At 38.3% G+C, this 22195-nt stretch overlaps 1 protein-coding gene across 2 annotated transcripts in view; it reads right to left on the minus strand.

The window, feature by feature from the left end:
• The window catches only part of CCDC85A (coiled-coil domain containing 85A), a 160618-nt gene that overhangs the window by 130070 nt on the left and 8353 nt on the right, over positions 1-22195 (minus strand). For both annotated transcript variants that reach the window (XM_070947525.1, XM_070947518.1), the window contains exon 2: positions 12585-13512. In XM_070947525.1, coding sequence (XP_070803626.1) covers positions 12585-13512 — 928 coding nt within the window. The remainder of the gene's footprint in view (positions 1-12584; positions 13513-22195) is intronic.

The raw sequence follows: 22195 nt of genomic DNA on the forward strand, positions 1-22195 counted from the left end.
GATGAAGGCTATTGCTGAGCACATTGTAAGCCGCCCTGAGTCTCCGGAGAAGGGCGGCATATAAATCAAATTTAAAAAAAAAAAAAAAAAACAAGTGATTTGAAGTTAAGCTTCTGTTTTCAAGTTAAAATTGGCAAGTCCTATTCTGAAACAAGTCAGATTATTAAAAAGTTAAATTTGAAAATTAGGAAGATTACTTTCCCAATAGGTTGTAATTCTGAATTTGGTCAGGCTTTTCAAAGCCAGATTCAAAATATTCATCTCTTCTACATAATTTTTTATCATTAACATAATTCAAAGCTTACCTTTGCTTCTAGCTCACTAGATGATTTGAATCAAAACAGTGCTCCTTGCTAATTATCAAAGTATGCTTCTAAAATGAAGATAAATGGGATCTAGTATTGCCAAAAGAGAGAATACTGAGTAAACAAATTCTGAATTCAGAGCCTTTAGGGGAAGAGGATATGGTACATAGAAGAGAAACAAATATTATCATGGAAAGTCTGCCAAATGTACTCAAAGACAAACTTAGGAGCCTACAGATTTAAGAAAAGGAATGACAAAAGAAAAAGAACAGTCTTTTGTAACACAGAATAATTTAGGAAGTTCCTTTCTTGATCATTTTTTGCTTCCAATCGCAACCTCCAAAACAGATTTCTAGGATTTAAAAAAAAAAAATAGACACAAACACAAACACACATTAAAAATCCCATCGTAATTGTTCACAACTCAGCTATACATATTAAGCTGTAACATTCCTTGTTTGGACATAGAATGGTACAGTATGCAAATACATGGTGGTGGTGGTGGTGGTAGTAGTGGTGATGATGATGATGATGATGATGATGATGATGATGATGATGATGGCAATGGTGACAATGACTAATCAAAAGTTGCAGTTAGAGTTCAGTATAAATCGAGCCATTTTATGTCAGCCTTTTCTCACAAAAATATTCATATTCTCATAGTCTCAGCCTGCCCTTAAAGCATTGATCCATAATGCTTGGAATCCAAGAGGTGGGTTAGATCTTGGATCTGTACATAAGTATATACAGATGTGCCAAGCACACCAGCGTATTTCTCCCCAAACCTGTATTCATGCACAATATATAACAGACGCATACACTCTCCCCTACATTACCATAAATATTCATTCATGTTTGCTATCATTTGCAGTAGAAATGCAGCAGCTTTATCCTCTTTACAAGGAGGAATAAATCAACTTCATGTCATATTTTTCCTCCCAAAAAAAACCTGATACATTTTTTGTACTCTTGACAGTGAAAATGAAATACTTTTATCCCCTTTCAATGAAATGACTTCCCCTTTACTGGCAAAAGAACATCCCTTTCAACCATCTAGTCAGTCGATAAGCAGATTTGTACGGGCTCCCAATGTGGGGGGAACCGTTTTGGATCCAACCAGCAGTTTTCAGGAGTTACACATGGTCCACCAGTCAGTTTTTCTGGACCAATCTTAAAGGAAGGGCAAGAAGTAGTTCTATTAAGGTACTTTACTTCCTATTTGTTGCAAATTTTCTAAGTGTAGCAATAACAAAGCCCCACAGGTAAAGTTCAGTATTATTAATTACATACTTGAATAGGAGGATGCACTCCAGGTGCACTGAAGCGATGCCACCTTCTGTAAACCAGAAGAAGTGTCTTCTCAGTGTCAACCCTTCTATGGAACAACCACAGACATAGAGTTGGCTTTGATCCTGCCAGTCCTTAGAAAAGTATCAAGACCTGTCACTTTCCCTTGGCCTTTGGGTCATGAAGTGCTTAACTCCCAATTGATCAATGGTGTTATTGGTGTTTGAATCACAGTTTTATTGTTTATTGTTGTTTCTTAGGTATGTACTGCCTGTTTTTGTTGTTGTTGTTAGTTTTCTTGTGTTTTTTTTTTATAAGGTGCCCAGAGTCATCTTGGCTGAGTTGAGCAGTCATGTAAATGTTTTAAATAAATAAATTGCAAATCTGGACTTGCCAGGAAAACAGATGGCTGCAGCAGCAGGACCCCAATGCAGATACATTTTTTGGCTACAAAGTCTGCTGTATACAATAGTCCAGTTGTTCAGGAAAGTTCTACAGAGAAGGTATGCAGAAAAGAATTGAAGGACATCACCAGACAAGAACAAATAAAGACCTTCATATGTAAGTCAATGTTTACATTCACATCCAGCTTACTCTTTCCCACTTAATGCTTTCCTTCACTTAAAGAAAAAAAAACTAAAAGGGTTGATTCACAGACAGTAGTGTTCCTTAATCTAGTGTTCTCCAGATGCTTTGGACAAACTCCCCTAATCCATTGATTTAAATCCAATACTTTTCAAGGAAATAATCTGAAAAACCTTGGTTTAGTGTGCTGTTCAAACCAGTAATCTTGTCCTTTTCATCTTTCTACAATCTCTAGAGGTTGGCTATTGCACAATCACAATCTCAGGAAAATATTAATTTTGTAAAATGAGTTGCAAATAGCGCAGCCATGGGTACATACCGCTCTGAACCATAATAATTATAAATAGAAATATTTTAAAAATTGGCTCATGTCAAAGAAATGAAAGGGAAAAATGAGCTGTACCTTTAAAAAAAACGCTACATTATTGAATTCAGGGACAGCAACCAGCAACAACAAAAACATGAAAACCAATTCTGCAGATCTCTCACTGCGGCACCAAAATGTTTATATATTATGTTTTTTGTACTAAAAAGGTATAACAAATATGCAGTGTATGTGACCTTTGGCCTTTGATCTAAAAATTGTGGGTTCTAACTGTTGGGAATATAAAATCTGCTTTTGTGATTTTGAACAATGTCCTTTATTTATACATTCAATTTGCTACATAGTGATAATCCTGAATACAGTAACAGCAATTTAAAAGATAATATACCAATGAGATAGAACTGATTAGGAAACCTGTCCATCTTCCCCAAATCATTAAAATCTAGACCTAATTCAAAAGAGCTTTAAAAATGTGATTCCTTCTCCTGAAAACAAACCAAATTTCTTTGCCAGTAGAAAAACAGAAATTTTTTTAATGTCATATCAATGTACTAAAAATAGGAATGTGTTGACAACTGGCCTGTTTCATTTTTGTGAGCCTACAGTATATGTAAGGTGATAATCATAAGCACACTTACTTAGAAGGAAAAAGCATCTGACTTATTTATTTGATTTGATTTAGATGTTGCCCAAATCTTGGCCAATTCTGGGCAGCTCACAACATAATAAGTAAAAATACAAAAAAGAAAGAACAGAACAAACACAACAAGCTTACAAGGGGAAACAAGATGATAAATCTGATCAACAGCACAAAAACACATACAATTACATCCAGTGATGAACTCCTGCCACCCTATTTTGGGCCTGGGAGAACAGCCAGTTCTTTAAGGCCCTCCAGAAGAGCATCAAGATCTCAGAGGCAACCTCATTCCAGAGGGCAGGTACCACAACACAGAAGTTACATTTCCTGGGCCCTGATAGATGACATTGTTTGACTGAAGGGACCCAAGGCATGCCAACCTTTCCAGATTGAATTAATAAATGGCTTCTGAATCAATATGCATCAAACCGATAGCCGCATTTTCTGAAGAAGTGGCAATGATTAGTGATTTAGAAAGTCGAGCTGTCCAATTCTAGGACATTTATGGGAGCACCATTTTCTATGCTTCTAAAGATGGCCCCAAGGAGGTAGAACTGCAAAGGTCCTTTCTTCATTATCACCACTGGCCCTTTGAGAAAGGGAAGAGACAATTTATCACTTTAACCATCAGCCCAAAACAGCTTGCCTGCCAAGACATCATACAGTGTATGGATGGAAAGAAATTACACCGAGCATGGTGATCTGGAGGCTCTTTTGAAGGTGCATGTACAATCTAAGAACTATCCAAAGTGCTGGTTTCAGGTGCTCCTCTCCAAGGCAATCTTTCAAGTAGAATTATTAAAATTAATGTGGCACTTAACCAAAAGTAAATGAATGAAAAAAATGAAAACAATATGCTGATAGCAGTACTAAGAACAAGCAGAAAGCAAGGCTTGCTTTCTCTCCTTGCAGATGGCGAATTCTCACTCCATATTCACAAAAACAAAAACAGTTTTTCTCTTTTATTACGGTCATATGCTGAAAATGTGGCTTAAGAGAATAAGTAAGAAAAGCTATTTCCTATAGAATTGGGAATAATATAGAACATATACCGGTACCTAGCCACAATATTTTATCCCATGTTCTCAGCATCCATCTTGCTAGAAAAATATTTTTCATGTTTTTTTAAAAGAAGAAAATCACTATATGGTTCTTAGAAAGTTGCTTTGTAGAAGTCTCTAAACAGCAGCAGCTGCCAGGGCTTGAGTTGAGAAGATACACTTCAGAGAGCAGCTGCCCATGTGGTAAATCACCAGAACTAGACCATGAAGTACTTTTCCTGACAGTGAAATACATTCTGGCATTATATATATTGATTATTTTGCATTCCTTTTTTTTTATGATGTTTTGTCATAACTGTGAGCCACCCAAAGTTGGGTGGTCTGGAGAAGGAAGGAAGGAAGGAAGGAAGGAAGGAAGGAAGGAAGGAAGGAAGGAAGGAAGGAAGTTATAAACATATACATTTGGGTCTAGTTTGGCAAAGGTTACTATTCTGAAATAGTAGCAATGAAAAGACAGCTGAAAGAAGGAAAACCATGATTTCTATGGGTATGGAAGAACTACAAGCCTAGCCCCAGTTCTTAAAAGATATCAGTGACTCAGAGTACACCTTTAAACATCCTGTTCCTAAATTTTAATTTTATACTCCTGTTATTAGCTAACACCAGATTTAAAAAGCCTGGTATTAAGTAATACCAATTGTGATAAGACTGAAATCTGCCCAGTCACTGACCACATAAACCAGCAAAGATAGTACATTTCTGTTGGCTTTCTCTTGATTCACATAGTTCTGGGGATGAAGGAGATGGTAATTCTGAATATTGAGAACTATTGCCTTTGGTCAGTAATATGACCTGATGCAGGGGTGAAATGCTCCCGGTTCGGACTGGATCGCCCGATCCAGTAGCGATGGAGGTGGGTAGTTCGGAGAACCGGTAGCAAAAATCCCTGCCCGCCCCCCCCCCCATTGCCCAGCTGAGCCACGCAATCATCAGAGGCTTTGCTTTTACTTTTAAAAGCATTTTTTCTACAACCTCTTCGGCCGAAGAGGTTATAGAAAAAATGCTTTTAAAAGTAAAAGCAAAGCCTCTGCCGATCAGGCAAGTCAGCTAGGATTGTCAGAGGCTTAAAAAAAAAGAGAAAGCCTCTGCTGATCAGGCAAGTCAGCTGGGATCATCAGAGGCTTAAAAAGCATTTTTTTAAAGCTGGCCACCCCCACTCAGTCATATTAACCCCACCCCCACCAAGCCACGCCCACAGAACCGGTAGTAACAAAATTTACATTTCACCACTGACCTGATGACATCCATTGCTTGCAGTTAATACTATTATGAACAAAAAATCTGGAGGCAAAAATCTGGAGGAGATTTTCATATTTTCCCTGGGGTTTTTTTCCATGTGTGTATTATTCACTGCAGCTTTTCACTTATCAGTCATTTTCTTTCAGTGGGACTCCAACTTTAGACTTAAACATAGGTAAAGAAAGGGAGCTTTGGAGAATCAATGATTCAGAGAAGTGCTTTTTGTCTACTTAGGCGATATTTCCCTGCAAACACCTGACACTGCCACCAAGCAGCAAATAAATATGCTCAGGAAATTTTAAGCATAATACATACAATTAACTAATAGGAACAAACAACACCAGTATCATTATTGTTGCTTGCTCTGCTCTCTATTTGAATTTGATTAAGTTACCTTAGCGGCAGGGTAAGAAAATGAGAAGACAGTGTGAAAGTGTCTACCTGAAAGTTTACCAAGGTATACACTCCTAACAGTATTTCGCACCTGGATCTCCCCCTCCAGCCCCCCTTCCCCCACAACACACATTTTGAACAGCGGTGATTCTCACAAATAACCTCTTTTCTTGCCACCCCTGCCTCTTTAAACAACTGCTGTTTCTCTAAAGGATATCTTCATTTCCTGATGTATCACACCTCCAGATTGTTGCCAGAGAGTGTTAGTCAGCACTTTTACTTTTGCTCATTAATAACCTCAACAGGGAATGAGAAGCAAAGCAGCAGCCTTTTTATATTTTCCTCAGATGCAAACCAGAAAAGGAAAGGCACTCCCAGACAAGCAAAAGGGATTTGTAATAAAATTACAGAAGGCTTCTTTAAGACAGCATTGAGACTGTTGGTTTTATTTATCAGCCCATCGTATTTGATTGTTGTGAGATAGCACAACTTTTACCAAAGTTGGAGCTATGACTGCAATGTCAAGTATTTCCAAACAGCATTTTACATGATCCTAGAGAGGCACATAATGATTTGCAGCGATTTGAAGAGTTTCATAGATGGTATCCAAAATGAGACAGGAGCTTAAAAAGACAAGTTCTTACAAGTTGTTCCAATCCATCTTTCTACAATATGCCATAATGGATTCAAAGAAGGCAACCCCATCCCAGGATTCAATTTTTTTTCTGTTTCTCATCTATATCCAATGATGGGAAAACCCAGCCCAAATTAGAGAAAAAGGGCTGTCAATTTGGAGCCCACATTCTCATAACATTTAATTTCTGCCCATACATTTCTAAATGTGATGTATGCCATAAAGCTAGTATTCCGTAGTTTACCTTCACAGGAACTGAAAAGAATGCCCAAGCATTCTTTAATTTAAACACATTAGTCTAAGCAAGAAGCAATATTAATATATAAAGCAATATTAATATATAATATAATATTATTATATTATATTATTATATTATTATAATATATTATTATATTAATATAATAATAATATATAATATTAATAATATAATATTAATATATAAAGCAATATTAATATATGAGCCTTGGTACTACAGTGGTTTAAAGCACCCTGTTATTAACACAGCTGCCTGCAATTTACTGCTGGTTCGAATCTCTCCAAGGCTCAAGGTTGACTCAGCCTTCCATCCTTTCTAAGGTAGGTTAAATGAGGACCCAGTTTGTGGGGGCAAGAAGCTGACTTTGTATAAATATACAAAAGTATGAAGGCTATTGCTTAACGCACTGTAAGCCGCCCTGAGTCTCCGGAGAAGGGCGGCATATAAATCAAATTAAAAAAAAAAAAATGCTTCAGTATTCTATAGCATATTGCAGGATTCCTATACTTGCTGTGGTGGTGCCCTTTTTGATGAGTTCCAAACTTGGATTCTATGGATATATTTTCTATTCCATTCTATCCTTGCCACAAATAATGAAAAGAACAGGATTTAGTCACATAGAGTATATGCATTTTTAATATTCACTATTCTGGAAGCAATTTTACAAGAATTTTCCAGAGACAACCTATCTTTTCAATCAGATATACCTGAGAAGCAGACAGATGGAGGGGAATACTGTCCACAATCATTCTTGTCAGCGATGTAAATCTCTCTCTAAGTGCAACATTGAATAATCATTCAAATCCAAGACGTTTTAGCAGGTACAGTTTACACGTTCAGTTGCCAGCCATGCAATGTTGAGAAACTAAGTGAAATGATACCAAGCTGCGAATGTGCATGTGTGAATTAACTTTTAAAATTTTCCCATAAAGAAAATAAGAAAATAATAAGAGATGGAACTTTCAAGAAAAAAAAGTGAAGGTATAACAAGTGACACAACTTAGAAAGATGCTGGGAAAACACAGCAAATTAAACTGCTAAAGATACCTGGCATAATACAGAGCTCTAAGGCAAAGTAAAGTGGAAGGCAGAAAAAAACAATAGCTTTGATAACATTAACTGCTAACTACCCACAGCCAAGGAGAAGATACATTCCTCCCCCACAAAAAAAAAAAAAAAAAAAAACCAACCCTGCACATCTATCAAAGACATAATAAATAGTAAAAGGGAATTTTAATTACTCTAAAATTCTTTTAGGAGCTATGTATGTGGTCTTCCAGGGAATCTCTGACCTCCTTCTCCTTCAGAAGATGGAGGAAGGCACATAAGCAGCAGCTTTGATCCTAAGCAACAGGGGGGAAACAGTCAATAAACAGCATAGCAGTAATGGGAACACTGGTAGAAAGTGATGCACTTCTATCTCCTGCCTCTGAGAAATCTCTGAGATGCATGAAGCACCAGATGACTAGAAGAGGGCAATGCTTGCTTCTATCAGAAATAAAAACAAAAAACCAAAACAGAACGTGGGGAACAGAAGACAGAGAACTATCAAATAGTTCAGACATGTCAAATTCAAGGCCCGCAGGCCAGATTCAGCTCATGAGGAGGTTAGATTTAGCCCATGGAGTCACCCTGGAAACGGCAAGGGACTGGCCCCTGCTGCCTCAGCCCAGACTGGCGCAGGTGCTCCCCCGGCATGTACACCATGGGCATGTACACCATGACGGCGTGGGCTTAATTTTGTAAATTAAGAGGGTTGTGGATATAGGCTGTTCAGGGGAACATAAAATTGTCTACTATTGGCTAACAATCAGAATCCTCACAGATTGTTGCCTCGTCCTGCCTTGCCTCACCCGGCTTCACCCCGCAGTGGCACCGGCAGCAGCAGCAGCCTTGAGGAGGAGGTAAGTATGGCCGGGCACCTCTTCAGGGAAGTGGAGCTGGGCTGGGCTGGATTGCAGGATCCTAGTGCCCCAGGAGTTCGGGGGCCAGACTGGGCATTTGCCCTCTGCTACCCAGGGCTACCCAGGGCTCTGGGCAGCCAGTGCTGCCATCCAGGGGTTCTCCAAATGGCCTGAGAGGGACAGCGAGGCTCCTCTGGTGGACAAGGCTTTGGCACTCACCACAGTCTCACTGTTCTGCCCCAGATTTCATAAACTCCACTCAACAGCCTACTCGGGATAGGGGTTTTTATTTAGAAAGACAGGAATTCACAGCATTCACTGACAAAGCTCCAGGTCACACATCCTTAGGTGATTCACAAGCTGTAGCAGTCTCTGAGTTCCCCCACAGGAAGCCTCAATTAGCACTTCAATCCCAACACAAAGAATCCTGACCAACCCAAAGAAATCCTGGCAAGGAATCTGCCGGAGAGAACTCTTCTGGAGCATGAACGGATATCTCCGACAACCACGCCTCCCACACCTCTCCTCCTTATATCCCAGCCAGGGAAGGCTTGTTAACGTCTCCTTCTTTTTCTTCTTAGCTGTCTCTCCACCTGAGCGTGAGTCGATAGGCCCTGCTCTGCATCTGGTTCTGAGACCTCCTGCTCCTCAGAGCTTTTCTCCAGCCCCAATGGTAACCCAGGCACCCCCTCCATCTCCTCTGACTCCTCTGACTCAACTGCCATCTCCGCTGGCAGTCAACAAACCACAACACTCCTCCAGTGGAGACCTCCAGATCCCCCTTCCAGACTTCCTGGTCCCCCACAGGTGCCCCTCAACGTGAACAACATCGAGCTGGCCACACCCAGCCAGCCATGCCCAGCCAGCCACGCCCACCTGTTTGATGGCAACCATAATGCTGATGCAGCCCTCAATGAAATTGAGTTTGATATCCCTGAACTAGTCAATCCATACCAAATGTGCAGATGGGAGAAACATTGAGGAGGAGGGAGAGGAATAGGGCAGGAACATTAATTTCCTAGAAAACAGAAGTTAATTTTAAAATAAGATTTGATGGGACAGAAAAGGAGCAGAACCACCGTAACATGCTGCCTCCAACCCTCACAAGTAGTTTCACATACTTAAAGGCACTGGTGAAAGGCATTAAATGCTTCTGATAAGTTCAACACGAACTTAGCAAGTGAAGCTAAACAAATACTGTTTATGAAGTTAGGGTAAATAAGCCATGGTACACAGGCAACACTCTTGTATCCAATTTGCAGCATTCCTAGCACTCTCAGATTATACCTCTAATAATGGCAAAATAGCATCAGAACTTGCATCAATTTCTAAGTGGTATAAGAATGGGAAATTAAGCAGTTTGCCTCTAGGGGGTGCTCTCTTCCTGTCCCCACCATTATTATTTTTTTTTTCAAAAAAGAAAAAAGGCTAAAAGAAATGGTCAATATCACAGCATCACTGGATAACCTCCTGCAGACACCTTTCAGAAAGTTAAATTCAACTACACTCCCCCAAACATTTAAACTTTACCTTCTCCAGGGTTAAGGCACTGAAATTGTGAAGTTAATCTAAGAGGAATGTCATAAAATTTGAGATGACATTGATGTAAATTTCAACAAAATCTTTCTTATTAGCTTTGATAGATTTATATCAAAAAGCTATACTGGAGCTAACAAGATTACAAGCAACCTTTTAATTTTGAATTATAAATTAACACTAGTAAATTTAATACAACTGCATTTACATACATTAAAAACTATTCAATACATCATATATCATAATTTTAAGTGAAGTTCTTCCAAAGTTCTTAGGAAGCTGCCCAATTCTATCTGAACCAAGTTATCAAGCTATTCATCCATCATCTCCAGGAGCTTACATAGTCAATCTATTGAGCAATTCATCTCTTCCTCTTTCCCTTTCTGACAGTGGAAGGAAAGATGCAATGCACAAAAATAGTCGATTCAAACACAATTGAATGAATGAATGAATCAAAACAATCCATAGATATTCCTGTTTCCGATTTTATCGGGGTAGGGCAATGACATCTAAAAAAATCCTGTATAGCAATCAAAGAATCTGCTTTTTGCCCATATGTGAACTGTACTGAAAATTATAATTTTGGAATGCTCCTTTTATACATGTACACGTACACACACACGCGTGTGTGTGTGTGTGTGTGTGTGTGTGTGTATACACTGCTTAAAAAAATAAAGGGAACACAAGCAGAAGACATCCGAGATCTGAATGAATGAAATAGCCTTATTAAATACTTTGTTCTTTATATACAGTAGTTTATACACTGCTCAAACAACTAAAGGGAACACAAAACTACTGTATGTAAAGAACAAAGTATTTAATAAGGCTATTTCATTCATTCAGATCTCGGATGTCTTCTGCTTGTGTTCCCTTTATTTTTTTGACCAGTATATATATCTATATCTATATCTATATCTATATCTATATCTATATCTATATCTATATCTATATCTATATCTATATATCGGTGTGTGTGTGTGTGTGTGTATGCATATGTATGTATGCATAAATATGTATATGTATGTGTGTTAGGGGGTTCAAAAAAATAGTTCAGCCAGTAAAAAAATTAGCAACCCAAGTAGCCTAGTTTTGTATCTGGGATGAATTCTGTACATAATGAGGAAACAGACCCCACTCCCCAGAAGGCAGCTCCTGCAATCAGAAATATATCTCTTCAACTTTAAATACCTTTATTTTGCTTTTCAATCAGAAAGTTTTCTCAGCAATGGTAGAATCAAAATGTTACTAATGAGATCCTCCAGTCCAGCAAGGCCTGTTTGTCATTTGAATCCTTTTTGTTATGGGCCAAAACATTTACAAATAACTGGAGCATATTGCGCTAAATAATCATTGAGATCATCTGTCCAACTATATCTTAAAAGTGATCCATAGAGCCTCTGTAGATTGGCATACCTCCTGTCCTGCTAGTTCAAATTGCATTTGCATTCTAGAGGAAGCTATTCAAATGTCACTCCGCCATCACAAATACATTCAAAAAGCTAAATGCCAGCAAACCCATTTTTGCTTTGTAAACATTCCCAGAAAAAAAGTAATTATGGTAAGCTTACAAGTAGACAAATACCCCCAAATAACAGTCAAGCAATACTGCCTATGTTTTTTTTCTCAAAGAAATCTGCACATCCATCTCAAGACATGAACACTAGATGGATATTAGATTAAGGATCATAGAAACTATACCTGTTCTCTGTATTCCTTTCTCTTTTTTTACTATCAGTTTCCTCTCTGAAAGGTCAATAATCAACCATCCATTTGTCAAGAGCAAATATAAAGCACATTCTTAAGAAAATTGCCAAATGAGGACACCAAGATACCTCCCAAAGTTTTAATCTGAGCCTGAGCAGAGACAGCACTTGGAAAAGCATATGTCTTCCTTCCTCAAAGTTATTAAGATTATCAGTTAATATCAATATGTCTCAATTAGGCATCTGAAACAAAGCAAGACCTAAGCACAAAGGAAATAGAATTTAAGAGATGCAAATTAAGAGATGCAAACACGCCCTAAGTCTTCTCCTTAGGAGAGAAGTGGGGGACGCTTTCCTTCATTTCATTCTTATCTCTTCCTTTTAAGGTAAGTCTACATGCTCTCAGACTCTGCACACCACTTTATTTCAATGCCTTGCCATGCAGGTAAGACAATTTCACACAAAGCCCATGAGATGCAACTACTATGCAGCCTGTTACCACAACACATCCTTCAATCTCACCTGCATTTTTCAGAGGGAACAAATGCAAAAACAGTTCCTGCTTATCAGGACAAAGTAAAAAATGTGAAAATGCCACACAAAAGGTGCATTTGGTATGCACCTTTTATGATAATTAGCGCCCATCATTTAAAAAAATCTCAATCACTGCCCCTAACATCATAATAAATACATAAAAATAACTAAGGAAGACCCACCATTCATCCCATTGTAGAGGCCCCTATGATGGGGTGACAGATCATCTGCAGCTTGTCTCCTTAAGGTGCCTTCTCTGCTGCCATTGCCCAAATGTTTGAGGTGCTCGGGACTTCCCCCGTAATGCTGTTTGAGATGCTCAGGACTTGTGCCCCTCACTTTTTGGAGGTGTTCTGAGCTTCCACTCAGAGCATGCTTTTGATGAAGTTCAGGGCTTCCACTGCTGCTGTGCTTTTGATGTTCTGGACTGCTCCCAGGCCTATGCTTTTGAAAGTGTTCTGGGCTCCCGCTCAACATGTGCTTTGGCAGTGTTTCTGGACTGCTACAACTGTGCTTCTGCTGCTCTGAAGTACCTTTGGTTAGGGTTTTATGATGCTCTGGACTTGGTCCTTTCAGATGCTTCTGGTGGTCAGGACTTCCAGAACTTCGAGGTTTGTGGAGGTGGTCAGGGCTAGCACTCCTGTGCTTTTGATGCTCAGGACTTCCCTCACTCCTTGTTTTCTGGAGATGCTCAGGACTTGAGCTTGAATGGTGCTTGTGGTGATCAGGACTATCAGTGCTCCCAGTACTGGAGGTACTACTCCCATCTCCAACATCTCTTATGAATGTACTTGTGGCATTTAATTGGCAAAGACTGGCTTGACTATCTATTGAATTTCGGCAGCCAGCAACCCCACCCTTTTCTTCATCCAACAAGACACAAAGCTCCTTCAGCTCCAAGTTTTCTTTCACAACTTCTTCCTGCCTTACTTCCAGTTCCTTCAGCTTTTGCAAATATAAGGCAACCTCTTTATGCATCATGCTAGCGCTATACCTCCCAAGCCTCTGCCATTCGCGGGATACTTTTTTGCCTTTCTGCCGGTCATCATCCAAGAAGCAACAAAGGTCTCGCAGCTCCTGGTTGTCTTCCTGCAATTTCTGATTGATGTCCTACAAAACACAAGAAAAAAACAAATCTAATCAACATTTGCATAAGGTAACATTGTAACAGCAGAAATACGTTAGCAATGCTGCATTTATTCAAGGCCTATGCAAGATTGCTGAATATTTAAATTCTTAGGTACTATGTCCGTTCTTTTTGGAAATCTTATTTTCTCTCATGAACTATTTTACTTTCTTTCTAAATCATTATTTCTTGTCTTTCCTAATTTTAGTACAAAGACAATTGTACTTCCCCCATAACAGGGAAGTTATGGTCCTCCAGCCACTGCTGAAGTACAACTCCCAGCAGTGAAACCAGCATGAATGAACCTGGGATCTATAGTTTAATGGCATTTAGAGAGCCACTTGTTATTTTATAATACTAATATTATATGTGTCTCACAAGAAACTCTGGGCAGCGTAAAGAAAAATTGAAACAATCAGTCAGTCAAGCAATGATCAATTTCTACAGCCACTCTTTTCAATCCAATTGACCCTGGCATCTACCGTATTTTTCAGAGTATACAGGCGAAACTCGAAAAATTAGAATATCATGCAAAAGTTCATTTATTTCAGTAATGCAACTTAAAAGGTGAAAATAATATATGAGATAGACTGATTACATGCAAAGCAAGAGAGTTCAAGCCTTGATTTGTCATAATTTTGATGATTATGGCTTACAGCTCATGAAAACCCCAAATTCACAATCTCAAAAAATTAGAATATTACATGAAATCAATAAAACAAGGATTGTACAATATCGGACCTCTGAAAAGTATAAGCATGCATATGTACTCAGTACTAGGTTTGGGCCTCTTTTGCATCAATTACTGCCTCAATGTGGTGTGGCATGGATGCTATCAGCCTGTGGCACTGCCAGGGCCGGATTTTCCTATAGGCTAACTAGGCTTCAGCCTAGGGCCTCAAGATCAAGAGGGGCCTACATTCAAATTGTTAGCAAAATTAAAATTACACTTTCACTATAGGTGAAAGGGCCTCATAAGTGGAATAGCCTAGGGCCTCTTTTCATCTAAATCCGGCCCTGGGCACTGCTGAGATGTTATGGAAGACCAGGATACTTCAATAGCGGCCTTCAGCTCTTCTGCATTGTTCGGTCTCATCTTTCTCTTGGCAATGCCCCATAGATTCTCTATGGGGTTCAGGTCAGGCGAGTTTGCTGGCCAATCAAGCACAGTAATCCCATGGTCAATGAACCAGGTTTTGGTACTTTTGGCAGTGTGGGCAGGTGCCAACTCCTGCTGGAAAATGAAGCCAGCATCCCCATAAAGCATAAAAGTATGACAAATCAAGGCTTGAACAATCTCATTTTGCATGTAATGAGTCTATCTCATATATTAGTTTCACCTTTTAAGTTGCATTACTGAAATAAATGAACTTTTGTACAATATTCTAATTTTTCGAGTTTCACCTGTAAGCAGGGTGGATAAAAATCAATGATTTTTTTTAAAAAATCAAAAAAATCTGATTTTTTTGATTTAAATCAGATTTTTTTTATTTAAATCGGATTTTTTTGATTTTTATCGAATTTATTTTAATAAAAAACTTTTGGGGTAAAAAATCTATCGTAAGATAGTTTTCTATTTAAGATCCATAAATAATTTAGTTTATTCAGCATGAAATGGAGCTTAGTTATATAGCATGAGGCTGTATATTCTGCAACACTGGGACTATCGGTGAGTCAACAGTGGGTCAAAGGAGTAGCAGAGATGACAGTTGCTCTTTAAAAATTATGATTTAAATCGAGTTGATTTAAATCAAGCCTTTTTACTAGTGATTTAAATCATGATTTAAATTGTGATTTAAATCAACTCGATTTAAATCAAATCCACCCTGCCTGTAAGATGCACCAAAGTATAAAATGCACCTTAGTTTTTGGGGAGGAAAATAAGAAAAAAGCTGATTGGCGGGTGGATCAGCCTCCCGGAATACCCCCAATCAGCTGTTCCCAGAGGTGAATTTTAGCAACAGGTTCGTTGGTTGTGAGTTCTTGCCTTGTTTTTGTTTTTTTTTTGTTTGTTTGTTTTTTGCTTCTTTTTCTGCCTTTGAAAGCCTCCGAAACAGAGTTTCAGAAAAAAAGCCTCTGAAGCTCTGTTTCTGAGGCTTTTTTTCTGAACCTCTGTTTGGGGGCTTTTTTTCTGAACCTCTGTTTGGGGGCTTTTTTTCTGAAGTTCTGTTTGGGGGCTTTTTTTCTGAAGTTCTGTTTGGGGGCTTTTTTTCTGAAGCTCTGTTTGGACGTTTTTTTTTATGAACCTTCATTTCTGATGCTTTTTTCAGCCTCTGATGCTTTTTTCAGCCTCGGAAACCTCCATTTGAGAAGCTGGGAAAAGAAAATTCCAACAGTGTGAAATGCCTGCCACCTAGGACCCATAACCTGTAACAAGCCTATTCTGTTGGATCTGATGGGACAGGCGAATGAAATCAGGGAAAGGCAGTCCCTCAAATAATCTGGTGCCATGCCATGTAGGGTTTTAAAGGTCAACACCAGCACCTTGAATTGGACCTGGAAACAAACTGGTAACCAATGCAGCAAAGATTAGCTAATAGACTGCAAATTCATTTTTTTTTAAATAACATTTTCCCATATAGGCTAAAATATTAGCAACAAATGTTGGAATGTATATGAATGTTCTAAATTATAAAGATAATTTTCTCCCACCAGAAAAAAGTGTGGGGTTTTTTTTTTTGCATAAATCATTACATATATTATAATTACATTTAGATGAATATGCTCCATTTTCTCCAGTTCTATTGTGTTCCAGAATCAAAGTAATAAAAACTTAAGTGCAGGATATGCAGAGAGCATAATAGTATTTAAACTGAAGACAGCCATATGTTGGTGGTTAAGGCACCAGACTAGAAATTAGGAAACTGTGAACTCTGAATTAGACACAGTCAGTTGGGTGAGTTTGAACCAGTAACTTTCTGTCAACCCTAGGAAAAAGACTATAGCAAGCCATTTCTGAAATATTGCCAAGAAAACTTCAGGAAATTTTCCAGGCAGTCAATATTGACTCAAAGGCACACCCCACACTGCAAAATACCATATTTAAACTGAAAATATATTTTCTTACAATGGAAGAACAAATTCTTATGTGAAGATAAATCTGTAATATGAGTTTACTATTAAGTTTATCACCAAAAGTTATCATTATTCCAATGACTTCCACAACATAGTTGCAGAGCTACATCTACTAAATCTACCTATTCCTTCAACATATTCAACAAGACTCTTAAAAAGCATGTGTGTGAGAGAGAGAAAGAGATGGGGGAGAGAAAGGGAGAGGGAGAGGGAGAAGGAGAGAGAGAAAGAGAGAGAACATGTAGCAGCAGACTGATCTCAGGATAAAAATCTAGAGGTCTCAAAAGTCTACCTGAAGTCCTCTGGATTTACACACCCTAGTCCAATTATGGTATTTCCTTATGGTATTAATTGCTACTATCATTTAATTTCCATTTAATTTCCTTCATCTGGTGTCTTCCTTAACTCCAACATTTAAGAGAGAGAGGGCCCCAGAGCAAACAGACAGCATTAAAACAAACAGAACTTTTTTATTTATAGAAATAGATTTTTTTTTTTTTTGCAATGGAAAATATACAGCAAAAGATAACCTTCTGACAGACCTGAAGTCAGATGCTGGCCACCTTCCAGTTTACAGGCATATAAATTCTGATGTGCACATAAAAATACTATCAGTGATCTTGTACAGAATAGTTGCCAGAGACAACGCAGCATTAACTAGCAGATACAGAAGAAAAAGGAAACTCAGTACTTAACTAACTTTTTTCTATTCCTCTAGAGAAAAAAACTCTTGAACAGATGTTATCTCTGTGCAATTGTTGGAAAATCCTTCTTTCTGCAAAGTCCAACTTCAACCAGAAGTTAGAGAAGAATCTTAGTGCTCTTTTTCTCCCCAAAGCTTTGGCACTGATTTTCTTTTTTTTCCCCAGAGTTCTGACTGCACTTTCCAAAAGAACAAAAAAAAGAGGGATGGGGCATATCTCAGTTTGCTACACACCAAAGTAAGCATCTCTCCCTCAAGGAAATGTTGGTTCAAATCTTTGAGGTAGCAACTTGCTGCCTGGCAGGCAGACTGCAAGGAGGAGGAATTGTAGATTACCCATTCAGTACTGCATTTAAAACTAAGGCTGGGACGTCTGCTTAGAACGGCATTTACTTTGCCAGATGGTAACAGAGATGAGATTCTACAGGTAGTTCTCATTTTATAACCATTCGCTTAGCAACTGATTGAAGTTACGATAGTAAAGTGACTTAAGACTAATCCTTGCACTTTGCAGAATTCCTGCAGTCACGTGATCAAAATCTAGACATTTGACAACCAACATGCTTTTTAAGATGGTTGCTGCATCCCAGGGTTATGTAATTATCATCTGCAACTTTCCCAGGTAGCTTCTGACAAGCAAAGTCAATGGAGAAAGCCAGATTTGCTTAATGACTGTGTGATTCACTCAATAACCATGGTGAATCACTTGACAACTATGACAAAAAAATATAAAATTGGGCACAATTCATTTAATGACCACCTCATTGGCAAAACAAGTTCCAGACCTAACTGTGGCTGTAGGTAGAGGATTATTCTACTAGATAGATCTGGATATAGCCTCAGAGACCTCTAAATTGACATTTTAATATTACAGAGGAAAATGGTATGTCTACAGAACAATCATATTAACTATATTACAGTAGTGGCCAAAATTGTGGAAACCTTTTGGGAAAAGTGTATTTTTAAAACTAGCTAATAACACCACTTTTTTTGGCGTAGTACCATAAAATTATATCTCAATGGAAAGATAATTTAATCAAGAATGTAATGCAATAACTTTTATGAAGGATTTGCTATTAGAATAGCAGTTACAACATAAAGAATAAAAGTGAAACGCGTAGAAAAAATAAGATATACAAAAATTATCACCACAGAAAAAACGAGATATACAAAAATTATCACGTCAGTTAAGACTTAGTTGGGTAACCTTTAGCATGAATGACGGCCTCACAACGTCTTCCCATGGAGTGAACCAAGTCTTTTAGTTCTCAGCTGTTATAATGTGAAACCAAGATTGAATGATTGCTTCTATTAACTCGGTTTTATTGCTGGGTCACTTCTGACTAACAATTTTCTTTAGTCGGCTCCATAGATTTTCAATTGGGTTAAGGTCTGGGCTATTCCCAGGCCATTCCAGCAGTGGAATATGATTATCTTGAAACTCCAAAAAAAAGTGGTGTTATAAGCCATCAAACCTCAAAAATACACTTTCCCAAAAGGTTTCCACAATTTTGGCTACTACTGTATATGAAGACTATTTAACCATATGAAGGAGAAGATCTAAAGGATAAAAGTTACCATCAGAAATTAGAGGCAGAAATCATACTGAGAAATTGCTTGCAGGCCCTCAAACATGAAGTAGGCTCTAAGCACTTGAGGGAAGAAAAGGGGACTTTGATGAACAAGTGGCAGGACAATGAATAGCAGAGAGCAGGTAGCTGCATCTTTCAAGAGGATAAACAGAAGAATCATGGGCTGAAATGCATATGGAATGTAAAAAGAGGTTTTTGGCAAAACCATAACAGAGTTGACCAGGACAGCTTTACCTTGAATCTATAGGTTGGGTGAAGACAAAGAAATAAAGCAGAAAAAAAAATTAATACCAACCTGCCTTCCATTGAGGATCTGTATACTGCATGAGTCAAAAAGAGGTCTGTGAAAATATTTACAGACCCTTCACATCCTGGACATAAACTGTTTCAATTCCTACTCTCAAAATGACGCTATAGAGCACTGCATACCAGAACAACTAGACAAAAGAACAGTTTTTTCCCGAATGCCATCACTCTGCTAAACAAATAATTCCCTCAACACTGTCAAGCTAGTTACTAAGGCTGCACTACTATTAATCTTCTCATCATTCCTATCACCCATCTCCTCCCACTTATGACTGTATGATTGTAACCTTGTTGCTAGTATTCTTAAGATTTATATTGACTGTTTCCCTGACTATCATTAAGAGTTGTCCCTTATGATTCTTGATGAATGTATCTTTTCTTTTATGTACACCGAGAGTATATGCACCAAAGACAAATTCCTTGTATGTCCAATCACACTTGGCCAATTCTATTCTATTCTAAATAGAGACCTCAGATAAAGACATGAGCACTGTTGAGAGTGGGCTGTAATGAGTCCTGTTAAACCATTCAATAAAAAGCAGAAAGAAGACTGGCTCATAAAGCTTATGGCCTCTATTATCTATACACCATAATCCAGTATGTGAAATTTTTAAAGATGAGGTTGAATTCCTTGTAGAGGAAGACTAAAATATTTAACAGGTGTAGTAACAGAGGCCTGGTGGGATGACTTCAATAAGCAAAAAGTAGCAATCTAAGTACACCATTTGTTCAAAAGAAATGGAAGACATAGAAGGTAATAGGAAGTGTACTCTTTGCTAAAAGTATCTATATCTGATGAGAAATCCAAATGGATCAACTTGGAGATACTCTAGAATAGGGATGTCAAACTCAAGGCCCAAGGGCCGCATCCGGCCCACGGGGTGCTTAAATTTGGCCCAAGGGGCCAGCCTGGAAATAGCAAAGGACTGGCCTGCGGTGCCTCTAGCAGCCAAAATGGGGCTGGCAGAGTGCTGCAAGAGGCCATCCAGGCTGAAAACGGGCTGCAACATGCCACACGCAGTCTCCCCCCATGCCCCGTTTTGGCTGGCAGAGTGCTGCAGGAGGTGCCCATCCCATCTCCCCCCCCCGGTGCCCCCAGGCGGCCTGCATAGGAGAACTACAATGCTGATCTGGCCCTATTTCTGCTCTAGAAATAATCTAGGTTAAAATAAATCAAAGGACAAATAAAAGTAAAAACATTGTTAATGGTAAATACTACCTGTCTCCAACAAGCTGCAGCTCTTTCAGAGACATTTAAGAATAAGTTATGAGAGACAAATTCTGTAAAGTAGTCTTTCTACAATTTGTTTACAAAAATTGTAAACAAATTTTGCCAACAATTTTCTCCCTCAGAAAGTGTAAGAAAGCATAAATGGTTTATTCTTTCCTTGTTATTGACCCACAGAGAAAATGTACATGAGGACTTGTGACGGCAGGAACTCTGGGAGAAGAGAATTAAGGATTGGAAAAGCTGGATCACCTGACCCTGATCATAATGGATCACTAAGAGCCTCCCTTGTAAACTGCATGATACTTCTGCAGTCAAACTAAGGGCTATCAATAAACTCATTGAAAACTCCTTTGAGAGAGGTAAGGAACTAAAGTTAAATTCAACTGCCTATCTTCAGGAGGAAAAATCCATGTAGCTTTCCCATCTTCCTCATATAACAGGTATTTAATTTTCCTTCCAGCCATGAAGCTGATAAAAATCTCAATCCTTTTCTACCTCCCTCTTCAGTATAAAAATAGGTATTAAGAGAACAGAAAATAGAATTGGGATCAATTCCCTCTTTCATTGTTCCTTCTGAAGTTTATACCATGAAAGTAAAAAGAAACTGGGAAGAAAGCTGGGGAGATAATTGATTTTTTTAAAAAAGATACATCTTACTTTCTCTTTTATTCCCGAGACTTAGTTCTGGTGTTAAATAAATATTTTGCTTTAGTGTGTAGGATTATTTTCTAAATATATATAGCATCAGCTTTACAAGGACATGCAAGCTATTTTCTGTACTAAAGGAGGAATTTAACCTGCAAGCTATTTTCTGTATTGAAGGAAGAATTTAATCTTTACCATCATTGCTTCAGTCTGGTGAAAACTTGGATGGTACTATTTTCATGATGTCCTATTAGCACTCATATGTGATTTGTCCCATTTCAAAATAAAACAGAAGCTTCAGAGGAAAGTCTCTTCTCAAGGAATGCCTATTTCTAAGCCTCCTACAGTTCCAAACATTAACACATCCTCCTAGCAAAAGTTGAATATTATATGCAAAGATGTGGCATCATTCCTATTTTTTCCCTAAGGATTTGATATGTACCCAATACTTCAGTATAGTCTTCCAGATGTGTTAGGCTACATAGTATTTAGTCAGTATTCTAAATCTATCATATCTGGACGACATCTGGTTGGGGAAAGTTACTTATCTAGGGTTTTTTTTATGCAAAACATACCTTTTTTCCAAGCAGAATAAAAATGAAGTATTTTTCTCTTTTCTTTTCTTTTCTATTCTATTCATCTTTCTGCTCAAATTGTCCTTCTTGAATTGCTTTTTCACTTTCCATTCATTCTCTTACCCCAACTTCCAATTAAAAACAGGCCCAAAACAGGTGATTATGAGATAGGAAATACAGTAAAAGTGGGGTGGGGGGGTTTAGCTTTTCTTTCTCAGCCTTCTTCTTTTATTTAGCTGCACATTTCCTAGCCTGATTTTTTTAGATTAAGAAAAAAGGAAAGGAACAGAAACATATTTCAACTTTCTGCGATTTCATCTTGTGAATTAAACAAGTGCATCATTTCAGAATTTCATGGCCTCCTGTATCAGTGGATCAATAGGAGCCAAAGACAGATGATAGATGATAGATGATGGATGGATGGATGGATGGATGGATGGACACCTAGAAAGAGAGATGGAGAGACAGATACCATAAATTCTCCCTTCAATACAGAAAATAGCTTGCAAGTTAAATGGATGGATGGATGGATGGATGGAT

This window comes from Pituophis catenifer, unplaced genomic scaffold (assembly GCF_029215685.1).
Source record: "Pituophis catenifer annectens isolate HBS135680 unplaced genomic scaffold, rPitCat1.0.hap2 SCAF_1, whole genome shotgun sequence".
Lineage (NCBI taxonomy): Eukaryota > Metazoa > Chordata > Lepidosauria > Squamata > Colubridae > Pituophis > Pituophis catenifer.